The sequence below is a fragment of the Topomyia yanbarensis genome, chromosome 3 (genome assembly GCF_030247195.1).
Source record: "Topomyia yanbarensis strain Yona2022 chromosome 3, ASM3024719v1, whole genome shotgun sequence".
Taxonomy (NCBI): domain Eukaryota; kingdom Metazoa; phylum Arthropoda; class Insecta; order Diptera; family Culicidae; genus Topomyia; species Topomyia yanbarensis.
Window position 1 is genome coordinate 217,388,951 of NC_080672.1, and position 13,227 is coordinate 217,402,177.

A 13,227-nucleotide genomic window follows, 5' to 3' on the forward strand; every position below is an offset into this window, starting at 1 on the left:
CCTTTCATTTGAGACTAAGCTGATGAAAATTGGTTTATCGATCTCCGAGAAATCGATGTGAATTTGGTAATTTTGAAAAATGGTCAATTTTCTCGGGAATGCCAGAACCGTCTATGGAGGTCAATGTTGCCAAATTAGAACTACAAATTTAAGAAATTTGGCTTACAAATTTGGAAATTGTTATCCTTTTTACATTAATTGCAAAAACAGCGGTGCGGTGAGACGCTTTTTCTCGCGGATGCGGTGCGGGAAATGAGCTTTTACCGCGCGGTATTACTGTAACCGCACTTAAAAAATAATTGATAAAGTCTGCAGTCTGCATTCAAAAGTGAATTAAAACTTTGACTTTTACTATTTGAGAACGACGCAAATTACCTTACAATAGGGAACCATAATAAACATTTAATTGCTCTAATTTCCATGGACTTGACAATGATTTGAAAGGAAATCCGAATATAATTTGTATTCGACCTATCATTACTTGATTTTTTACAATTTGTTTATTCTAATATGATAAAACAATCTGTTACTAAGAAATAAAATCTATAAGCCGAAAAATTTACAAGCGAACCTTTTCAAATGTATGAAATGCACAATCCAATCAATGATGAATCGTTTACGATAACATTTTCTCAACTGTGAATCTTGATTAATTTGGAGAACTTAAAAAAGCCTTAAGACTTAAAACAACCCAAAGAATGAAATTATCATCATAAAAACAAACAAATTTGGAGGAATCAGCAGTAAGGGAGATAAATGTTTGAAAAGCGTCCAAAATAAGGAGGGGTCCAAATTAGGCTGATAATCATTTTGCCCCACCCTTATACATACATACAGACATTTTCCGATCTCGACGAACTGAGTCGAATTTTGTATGCACTGGGCCCTCCGGGGCTCGGTTAGCAAACCGGTTTTTGGAGCAATTGCATAACATTTCTATATGAGAAAGGCAAAACCTAATGATATTTTGTGTTTAGTCATTAACTTTTAACTTTTTACTCGACGCTTTTTATCCGAAAATAGAAGCGGCTACTGGAATTCTCTATTTCCTGTTTTTTATGATTGTAGGTTTTAACCTTTTCGATTAGAGAAATCTTTTTTGGAAAAATCTCTAACCCTATGTGCGTGGTTGGGAATCGAACCCAGGTGAGCTACGTACAAGGCAATCGATTTACCAGCTACGTTATGCCCTTCCATTTCCTGTGACTGACTTTAGTCATTCAGGTGAGACCAGATTTTTTGATGGCATAACGCGTTACATTATGAGGCAACTGTAAATATAAGGCTCAAGCTAGAAAATGATATGGGAGCCATTTCAAAAAGAGAGATAGGAAAATTTCGAAATTTGCCAATCAAGTTAAAATAACATTGTCAGTCAGAGCATTAAGTTAATACAGATGCAGATTTATCCATTGCTCTGGGACGACTTCGACAAAGGGAATGTTGGATAAACGGAAGAACTGTTTTCAGTAGTTTTAGTTGGTCGCTTAGATCGATATTATTGCGCTAGGTAGAGTTAAATTCCAATAAACTAATTGAATAATATTGTGTATGTATTGTATGCATTCAATCTAAATAAGTGCATATGATGAATTGAGTACACTTTATAAAACGATATGACGATAAATGATACAAACCTATCCATAATCGATGACAAGACACAAGAAGAGCAGTTATGCGCACGAAGGAAAATCCTAGCTTCCCTGTTCCGAGCATTTTGGATACGTATGGTTCAATGTCGATATCTTGAACATGACAATATGTTTGTGATGAGTACAGCCTCAGCGTTGAATCCAGTCTGGAAAAGTTAATGAACTATTATAAGAAAACATAGAACAATTGCCGTATAAACTAAAATAACAATTGAAATATCCTTGGTTTTCGTATATTTAGCTTAGCTTAGCTTAGTTCATCGTCCGTGAGTTTCCCGTGATTGATCAAAGCCTGTTGAAATTGCAAATTGAACCAATTGTATGATACTTGGGAGTAGTACATCATACTCAACGTGTAACCTAAAGAGACTGAGATTATGGTATGATCAATAACGCAGATGGTTGTCGTATCACTCATTTGAGTGCAAATTCAAAAATCTGATTCGGTCCACTTGATAGTGCGATGAATTTTTGCCTTTCTTAATAGAAAAGTTATGCAATTGCTCTGAAAATCGACTGTTTAACGGAGGCCCGGAGGGCCGAGTGACATACACCATTCGATTCAGTTCGTCAAGTTCAGCAAACGTCTGTGTGTATGTATATGTGTATATGCGTCTGTGTGTGTATGTGACCAAAAATGACACTTAATTTTCTCAGAGATGGCTGAACTGATTTTGACAAACTTAGTCTCAAATGGAAGGTACAACGTTCCCATAGGCTGCTATTGAATTTCTAATGGATCTGTCTTCCTGTTCCGGAAATTCGGGGTGATGAGTACGATCACGCAGAAAATGTCGATTTTAATACAGATCGTATCGGAGTGATCGGTTGAGTTTTTATCGCTGTGACTCTGTGATTTCCCGAAAAAGTTAGTGCTCGGTTACGCTACCGGAACCTTTTTTTGATTGCTCGAGCTCAGTCTCCCAGACCTTATCAGCTCGGCCTCCGCCATCCGGCACTTATCGTCGTGCCACCGTGGTGATACCTTCACGTGAGTGCAGTGTCCCGTAACCTGGTCATTGGTGCAAAAAAACAAGTGATACGGGTCCCACCTCTCGGCGGGTCTGCGCGAGCCAGAGGGACGATTACGCCGCAAAAGACCTCCTCCGCCGAAGCCGATAAAAACCCAGGCCTACTACGGCCTTTTTTATTGTTAAAAAATTGTGCAGTGATAATTATTGTTAAAAAATTGTGCAGTGATAACAGTTACAAGTACCAGGAGCGCAGACTTTGAAGTAGATGAACTACTCGCACCTCCATCGAATTTGAAACGTTAAATCGGCGAACAGATTGCGCCTCCATTGTGCGGAAATTCAAACCCGGTAAGAAACCTCGTGTCCCCATCAGTGCGAACCGTGATCGACTTATATGCGTGATAAGTGTTGAACCCCAAACAAGGAAGATCCAAATTAGACAACAGTGTCGGTCAATCGGTGACAGTACGTGAGCGAGATTGAAACTCGACGATCCAGTCTGGTGGTATACACACACCAATAGTCTGGTTTAAGGGGGAACCAACCACATAGGGGAGGCCATCCAACGCAGGATCACACAACTATAACGTAATTTCTGTCCAAAGAAAACGATTTACTGAACGATTGACTTCATGAGGACAAACCAATGGCCCCCGGGAGGGGGGCCATCAACCAGTTATACAATTTCGTGTTACCTGAACTCTGGCGGTGACTTCGCCCAACAAAAAATGCGGGAAACTCCCTACTAACCCATTCCTGCTTCATTTAACCCTCAAAAACGCTTTGGGAATGGAACCAACAAAATGGATTTCGGCGGTCAAAGAGGCAAGAGGGACCCAATACGCCCTTTGAACTTCTTCCCAGAGAACCCATTACCGACTGTTAAAAATCGATAAGCTAGCCGATGGACAAAAAATTGAAAAAATTCCGCATCCATTCCTGAACAAAGTTCAAGGCCTACTTTACGATTTGGACACCTTCAACATGGAACCATCGACTATCCTGGAACAGCTAAAGGGGCAAAGGGTCATAGAGGTTCGAAGGACCAAAAAAATAAAGGGTTGTATACAGGACACGACCACGGTGACATTAAAAATGTAGCATTTTTCAAGAGCGTTCAAATGAATTTTATCTACCACACATATCGACTCACGTTTTCGCTCACTCTCCTGTTTTCATATGTTACAATTTACTATACACCCTCCCCATTAAAATATAATTTATTGAAGGTCATTTAACGGTAATCTATTATTACAATTTATCAAGTATCTCAATAGCTGATTGGCATTATTTGGCTGATCCATTTAGTAAAAATAGGCTGGTCTGTCCAGAAAATATATTCAAAAGAAAAGCTCCATATTGAGAACTGTTATGAGGAAGTCTACGCCCGCAAACGGAAATATACAGATTCTCTATGAAATATGAAATTTCATTTAAGTTTTCAATAATGTACTAATGAAGTTAGGTAAACAATCTTAAGGTTAAGTATTTCATGATCGATTAGTGATCGAACAAATCGAAATTATTTCATTAAAGCCTTAAAATAAGTAGGCCGCCTAGAGGCGGTGTTGGGCACCTGGGCGAATAAAAAACAAAAACTTTTTTTCTTCTAGTTACTTCAACATACGCGAATTCAGATGGTTTATATTTTGGACTCCATCAGAACGCAAATTACCCAAGCTAAGGAGTACTTCTCTAGTGTTTTGGTTGTTTAATTATTGACTTCTAATTTATAGTAGGGGAGACCAGTGTCTGCTGGCGATGGTTTCACTTATCATGTTTTATTTTTTAATTTAAGAAGATCGTGTAAAAGAGAATTTTCGAGGTTCTTCAGGTGAAATTCCGAAGTAAACAATCAAAAAAGAACAAATTTTTTTGTGGTTGCGTATACATTATACATGGCCACGGAAATTTCTTTTCGCGCGCTATCGAAAAATCTAGTCATTCGTGGAATAGCTTAGAACTAGCTCTAAATAACAAAAATGCTGAAATTTCAAAACTTCACCCAGGGTAATGAGCCTATTTTCGCCCTAACCACGTGAAGCCGGTGGTTAGAGCAGCGTTAGCCATCATTGTTCAACGCATTGGAAAGCAAAGATACTGGTGCCAAGGAATACGCATTGCATCAATTGTATTCCGAGTAAGTAATGAAATGATGAGGCATCCTTTCCAATACGACTAAAATGGGCACTTCACTTTAATATACTCAAAAACTTAACGCTTACCGTGAACGAAACAGAATTTAATGCAACATAAGTACATGGGGGAATGTATTACACAGTACTTGAAGTGCAGGACTATAAACAGCGCCATATGTCTAATACAAAAGGAGAAAAAAGATTTCGCCAACTTACCCCAGACTCCCCTAAATATAATTAAATGATAAGGACATCCATATTCTAACAGCAGCATTCACCCAAAGATTTTAAAACATGCTTTTTTTCAGCTAAAATTGCACATAAAGCTAGTTGGTACGATAAGTAATCACAAAAGACTGATTTTTTTGCCCAGGTCCCCAACACCGCTTTCAGGCGGGCTAAGTGTTTTACCAAAAAAGTTAAACTTCAGAATTATTCCACTAAACCAATTCACATCTACACAAAAATGCTACTAACAGGCTACTCAAAAATATTCTTTTTAGTTATTAAAATTTCCAAAAATAGTTAAAATTTGTTTAGTGAAGATTATCGCTAAACACAAAATAGTTTTTTTTCCACGTTTTCATCGAATTTTCAACTTTGAGCTTCAATTGCCTTTAACAGAAAGTTACGATTTTCAGTCAATGTGTGTGGGGGGGTGGGCGTAGCGTATTGGTAAATCGATTGCCTTGTACGCAGCGCACCTGGGTTCGAGTCCCGACCCCGCACATAGGGTTAGAAATTTTTCATAAGAGATTTTTCTAACCCGAAGAGGCGAATGACCTTAAGGTTAAAACCTCTATAATCGAAATAAAAAAATCAATGTGTTTGTGTGAAAGGTGTGACCGTTGGGAAGAAATACTAGTGCGGATGACAACATACAATCATGGTTTAGCAGTTTTATTAAGATTTTCAAAGAGACCGTCCAGAGGCAGTGTTGGGAACTAGAGGGTTAAACCAATTCTGCAGCGTTTTATGTTATATAGTTGTTTTATGTGATAATAGGACTGACATAATTATATCTCCAGTTCAGCGGTCTGCTTCACCGTTCTATTTGTTGTATAATTTAAAACGCGATTAGAACTCTGTCTTAAATGCATAGGGCAGGACTGATACTCTGACTGGATAAACTGGGAAAACAATTTTAAGTCCAGTAACGCTTAAGACATGGCTTGAATTTGAATCGAAAAAGAACACCCGCTTAAACTGCTGCAGGGACGGTAAGTTCTGTTTTAAAATTTTTCGTTCTGTGCAGTACGAAACAAAAGTGTTTGAAATTAGAAAACAAAAAGTTTTGCTGGGAATGTGATTGATTCCGATGCAATTACACTCAGGTTTTTTACGCGGGGGATACAGGCCGCGTAAATGAAAACCGCGTAAACGAAAATAGCGTTAATTTCAAAAACCCCGTGAATTAAAACCGCGTAAATTTCAAAATCCGCGTCAAAAAATACCGCGCAAAAAACCTGAGTGTACCCTCCTATATAAAATACTACACTGCTGAACTGTGCTTTAACTACAGAAGCACGTTGTCAGATGCCTTACTGATAAAAAAAACATATAACCGAAATATGAAACATATGAAAGCCAATAGGTTATTTACCCTACGCACCTACAACTACAAAACGCCGTAAACATGGATTAACCAGTTACAATGCACACGCATGCATAAAGAAAATTATTTTTTTCAAACGCTTATTGCATCGCCCGGAGACGATGTTGCTAGTATGGGATAAGAGCAACAACTGATTTAAACGGACACGCGTCGCTCCTATTTATGACTTTTCGTGTTTGATTGAGCCACTAAGGTGCCCGCTATTGACGGCCGTGTTTGAGAAATCTGCTTCACGAATGGTAATTTTCCCGTTTTTCGTGAACTTTTTAATTTTACCAATTTCCAAAAGTATACTTTTATTGCGGAGATATTAAATTATTACCAATATTTAAGTTAGGTGTTTCTGAATCGGTTGGTGTATGACTGATTAAAATCCATCTAGTAATATCGGAGTTATAAGCGTGCAAACCTTACATAGTTTCGTTATATGGGAGATAGTTTAGATTTTAGAATGACAGCTATCCCCAGATAGTGGAGTAAGACATTTTTAACGTCAAAAAGTAAACGGTAGCCTGTCAAGCATTACGCTTCTGGTACTCTCTTTTTCCGGATCCCACCTACCGGAAGCCATCTTCCTAGGTATGGTGCGTGTTAAAGTCAGGCGATACTATCCGAGCCAAATGCAATGTTTTCGCAGCGGAAAATTCGGTCATGGATCGAGGGTATGCAGTCAAAAAGAGGTGTTTCTCAACTGTAGCGGAGAACACCAAGTCAACAAGAAAATTTCTTGCAGCGCGGAGAGCAAATGTGTTAACTGCGGCGACAACCATTCAGTCAGAGATCGACAGTGCCCAGTTCAGATGAAGAAAGCGCAAATCATAAAACTGAACATCGATAGAAATTTAACGTTCCCCGAGGCCAGAGCATTGGCCAAACAAAACACTACCAATAACTCGTTTGCAGACACTCTTAGGAAAAACCTCAGACCCACAGTCGACAAAAGGGACCGAACCATAAACGCTTTGATGGAGGAAGTCGCCAAGCTCAAGGAGCTGGTAGCAAACCGATCAACCAACGACATGGAGACCCAAAGGGAGCATAAAGAACCAATTGCCTCAAAAAAGAGAACAAGGAGCTAAGGAACGAACTAGCGGCGCTAAGAAAAACTGTTGAAGATCTGAAAAAGCACTTTATAGCCCAAAAGGCAGTCGAACCCATAAGACCGATGGAACCTCCCGTAATCAACTATGACCCGATAGCAATGTCGATCGACAGAATGCAAAATATTCAAGCAACCCCAACAACTTCGAGAACCGGTGATAGAAGATCCAGCCGAAACAGATACAAGCAAGTACACCGTTCGGACGACACAGACAAATCCCGCAGCCCGATCATCAAAGACCACCAAAGTAAAGGAACCGGAAACGCACAGGATGCAACCGCACCTAAAAACCATACCCAATCAACCGCTAAATAAAAATCGTGAAATGCCTACCAAGAGCAGTGAGCTTATCTCGGACTAATAAAACACATAATATCAACAGCAGGACCTCAAACAAACTAAACAAAATTATGAACGAAACACAACAAATAGCAACAACGATGAAACCAACACAAACAAAGGAAACAACTACAGCTGCACAAAATGCTATTCACCCAAAAAACCACCTCAACATCAACAAGCACATCCCACACCGTAGTCCACCCAGGGAAGTAGTCCCTGTAGAGTTAGGATGCAAGAGTAATAAAGCTATGTCATAAAAATAAATATGAAGTTCCTTCTCGTCGTTGTAACTATCAAAATAACTCCCTTTTCCGCATAAAGCATGAATTCGGTTTCTCGTTTCTTCAATTCGATGTTGCAAAGAGTAATCACTATAGCATCAACAGCAGCAGACCAGGACAGTACCAAGCGCTGCTATATATTTGAATGCGCTTCGGGAAGGGTCTCCATTCGTAACTCGGACGTCGCAGCGAGCAGTCACCTTCCTGAGCAGCAACAATAGCAGCAGCAGCAGCATCCACCCGGCAGACCAGGATAGTACCGTGCGCAGCTATACAATCGAATGCGCTTCGGGAAGGGTCTCCATTCGTAACTCGGACGTCGCAGCGAGCAGTCACCTTCCTGAGCAGCAACAATAGCAGCAGCAGCAGCATCCACCCGGCAGACTAGAATAGTACCGAGCGCAGCTATACAATCGACTGCGCTTCGGAAGGTCCAACCGATTCTCACCCGAGAACATATTTCTTAGGTTGGATCCGAATACACCATGGAACCTACTAGTGCGCTAGAGCACCGTCCGAAAATCACGACAATGGCGCAGTTGGTACCACCGACAGAGAACCTAAAAGGTAATTATCGCAGTGTGATGGTAAACTATTATCGGCTAGTTTCGCACTTATAAGGCTTCTGATGGGAAGGCAGAGGTTCTTAAATAAAAGTAATACTAATAGTAATAATGATGAAAGATCTCCGATGAGTAGGCGGAGAATGATCAATGTCAATGCAAAGCCACATATAAAACATTTCCGATGAGTAGGCGGAAATAGTTAATGAGAATGAAAACCCTCTATACGGCTACAGAGCCATCACAATAAATATGAGTGTGTTATTGGTTGAAACAAAATTGTGACGAAAAACTGAAATTTTAACGAAATGTTTATTGATATATTCTACAGGAAGTCGAAAAAAGGAAGTACTAAGAAAATGCTACTGGATGAATTATCGTCTGTCAGGCTGGAATTGGCTCGAATGCGGAGCGAGAAAGAGGCATTGTTGAATACCCTTTCGAGCTCGAACACTCCCATGTCACTTAGCACAATGAACATACCGGAATGTAAACCGTCAGATGGAGAAGTAGATATAGATAAAAAAAAACCTGTTTTAATCCACCTAACGGTGCAATTGTGCCTTTCTCAATCATGAACACGAGAATGTTTCCGTTGTTTATATTCATTAGAAGCTTTCAAATGCATATATTACATTTTATTATTATACATGACATGACAAATATACAAGAAAAGAAATCATTATTCGAGTTATAAAATTTTGTAAAAGAAAAGCAGCCACAGTAATATTGAACTGAAAAACGCCTTTAATCCACCTAACAGTGTGATGAGACATATCTTATAACTCTTATCACTCTCTTCGGATATTATATCGTTTGAGAACATTTAGAACTTCATGCTTCGCGATGTTTGTGATAACGCATACTACATAGGATTGTGGCAGGACTCAGAGAATCGCTCAAGTCAGCATAGGACAACATCAGTGCTAGAAATCTCAAACCAAATCAATGGGAAAGCAAAAAATGGCCCATAAAATAGACATACAAACGAATTATTGCTAATGCTCTGTTAATAAAATATCTAAATTCCTCAATCAATGCACTGTGGTGGGAAAACTGAATTTTCCTAAAGGGGTCATATATAGTATATTGTACTGAGACAAAAAATTGATTTTTTTTAATCGAAATGAAGTTTATACTTTACTCAAATTTCCAACGCAACTGAGACCTAAAAATCAACGCTTTTTCTGGAAAAAAAAAGCGATACTAGCAGTGACACCATTCAAAGAAAATCAACAGTGAATATTTCCAGACTTGGTTTTATTTCCTATTTAAGAACTATTGTGTTTTTTACATCCTAGATTTCATGATTCAGTGATCGAAACCCAAAACTTCATGAAGTGTTTGAAATTATTAAATTAAAATTTGTGTTTGCTATTGAAATTGAAATAATGATAGTATCGCCCCTTTGACGATTGTTTACTTTTTCGGTCCCACCTATCAGCATTGAAGTATCGCCCATACGTTTTTTTACAATACCAATTTTACGGCATACTTCCGAAACCGTAATTTTTGAAGTTTTAAAATTATGCAGAATTAATTTTTCAGAAAATAGTAACAGAGTTCGTGTTTTTAGCGAATTTGTTGAGACTTTATTGTAGTCATGAATATTAACCTGAGAAAATTCACCATAAATACTTCTTGGACGATATACCGCCAAAATTATTATATCAAATGATGCGCTGTTTAACGTTTGTATCGAAGATACTAAACCTCCGAAATTGGCGGTTTCAAAATGATGTTATCTTGACCTTAAATTACAGTTTTTGAACATTTGACCTATACATATAATTGGTCATACAACAAAAATCAAATTCTCATCAAAATCGATCAGGACCTGCTCACGGTGTATTTATTAGAACAATTTTATGCAAAAAAATTCAGCATCTCTGAAACTTAGGAATATGAAAGAATGGGCTTTCCCCTTTCATTTGAAACTAAGATCAAAATAATCCGTCGGGGGATCCAGAGCAACTTTTTTTTGAAGTTTTTTTCGTAACAATATAGGTTTTACTACTGGAGATAGTTCATATTTCTGTCCCTAGATGGTTCTTTATACATTCGAACAACACTAAAAGTGAGAATTTGATAGAAAATTTAATTGTCTACAAGTTTGTTGACCACTAAAAACTGATCTGAAATCATCCGGAAAAGTTGTTTAAGATTTTAACAAAGTTATATCTAAGATAGTTTCACACGAGGCCTAGTGGTTTGGATATATGTTTTCTCGCACTTATTATAATACAAAAAAAAATAATTGGGTTTAGTGGCATAAAAATATTAGACGGAATTCATTACGGTGACAATTCTTATTGAACTTCTGAAAATTAGGATGTTTGACAGAGTCAGAAAACTATTTGTGCTTTTGGTTTGTAATCTTTCCCGAGAGGTTCGAAGGGACTACCATTCATCGGAAGGTATTGCTTGGTTACAAGGGTTTGCTTACATTTATGTTTTGTTACACGGATGTCTTAGAAAGGACCATGCATCGTATACTTTAGGTTATGATCGCTTAAGTCAGCTATTATAATTCCGTTCAAGACGAAATGTTGGGACACACCGTTTCTAGTTTAACGCAAACCACAGCAGTAACTGTCCAAATTAGTGGCTAGTGTGATATGATTTATTCAAATTTTCTCGGCAAAGCATATTGTGGCAGTTGGATTTTACAGCCATTTCCTATCAATTATGCAAGATATCGTTATTAAATTGATCCTAGATTATGCGATATGTATTACTTTTGAAAACAAAATATGATTTGAGTACCACAATAACCTTATATACCTAGAAGTCCTAGAATATATCCCAAAAAAATTATCTTGATCCAAAAACTCAAAGCTTTTTGTTCACTGTTTGTCACATTGAATTAATTTTGAAAACGGATAATCAGCGTTTTGAACCAAGCGTTGCAATGAAATTCGCGAAATATTGCAATGGTGCGTTAAAAGTTTCATTGAGTTTGTTCAAATGTAAAGGTTGAAGTTCAGGACAAGTATTTTATACGAAGATGCTAACAGAGTAGGAGATTCATGTAAGAATAGTTATCAGTCATCCCTGAGAACAATCGAAAAAATGAAAAAGATGGCATACATAATTGAAAAGGCTGTTTCTGCGGGAGGAATCACTTACCATCATGAAAAATAATATTAATATCATACTAGTTTGGTCAACACTTATCTAAAACTTCTCATCCCAAAAATATGAATGGTGCCCTGTATCAGGGAATTATAATTTTCAGTTAAAAGATGACATTCCAAGCTCTCAAATTCCGCTGAATTCACTATTGAACTAAACACAACTATTTGGCAAATAAAAAAAGTGCTTGTGAATTAACAAACCACTAGGTCTTCTGTGAAACTAACTTAGACTTAGAATTCGTTAAAATTTTACACTACTATTCGGTATAATTTCAAATCAGTTTTTAGTTGGTAACAAAGTTGTAGACAATTAAATAATCTATCAGATTCTCACTTTTAGTGTTGTTCGAATGTCTAAAACACCATCTAGAGGCAGAAATATGAACTAGTTCTATTGTAAAATCTATGTTTTCACGAAAAAAAAACTTCAAAAAAAAAGTTGCTCTAGACCCCCCGACGGATTATTTTGATTTCGGTTTCAAATGAAAGGGGAAAGCCCATTCTTTCATATCCTGAAGTTTCAGAGATGCTGAATTTTTTTGCATAAAGTTGTTAAAAAAAGACACCGTGATATGAACATCAATAAACTCAACACTAATTCGGCCCACTGTCTACATGATATGTCATCCCCCTCGCACCGAAATAAGAGTGAATAGAAAAAAATAGAATGAAATGATCACAAATCAGGAACAAATCTGAAACAGATTGGAATGCATTTCCAATTGCGCTGAAAGACACTAGACCAAACCCGCTCGCTATAAAGTTCCATGCAAGGAAAATACAGAGAACCTCCACTCATTCTACCTAAACCACCAAACCATATTCATCCGGTCACCATCACCTCCGATACGCCGCTATCCTGTCCTCCCCTACCACGAAGCATGTTCCAGAAACGAGACGGAACATACCAACACAAAACTCAGCAAAAAGAGCATGGGACTAAGTTACCCTCTCAATCTCCACCTAGACCAATGCCGACTTTCCGAGAGCGTGGCCGCTCAAACCACCAATACCACACATATTACGAAGTAAAGTTTGCGCAATCGGTGCACACACATCCACACCGAAGCAGTTCCAGAGCAACATGCACACAACCCGCCACTCTTCCCATACCGGCACAGCACCTCTGTGGAACGTCACAACTATTCTCATGCAGCTCCTTTACAAACACTCACACACATCAACAGAATGGACAGTTTTAACGGCATGTTAATGCGCACACGAGAAATGCATCAATGCCATTTCGACGGAACGATGACGTGAACGCTGATGCTCTGCTCCGCTGATGGAAGCCGGCCTATAGTGGAAATCGCATGGCAAACTTGTATGCTACAGCAATCGTTGATTGCATCCACCAAAAATGCTACACACGGCCTACTGTGCAACTGTCATTACGCATAAACATGTAAGCCGTTAACATGAT

General features: G+C 38.3%; 1 protein-coding gene across 6 annotated transcripts in view; it reads right to left on the minus strand.

Annotated features, from left to right (window-relative positions):
• The window catches only part of LOC131691036 (JNK-interacting protein 3), a 1,253,801-nt gene that overhangs the window by 513,543 nt on the left and 727,031 nt on the right, over positions 1 to 13,227 (minus strand). For 5 of the 6 annotated variants that reach the window (XM_058977179.1, XM_058977178.1, XM_058977180.1 and 2 more), the window contains exon 9: positions 1,638 to 1,798. The exons of the other annotated variant lie outside the window; for it this stretch is intronic. In XM_058977179.1, coding sequence (XP_058833162.1) covers positions 1,638 to 1,798 — 161 coding nt within the window. The remainder of the gene's footprint in view (positions 1 to 1,637; positions 1,799 to 13,227) is intronic. 6 annotated transcript variants of the gene reach the window in all.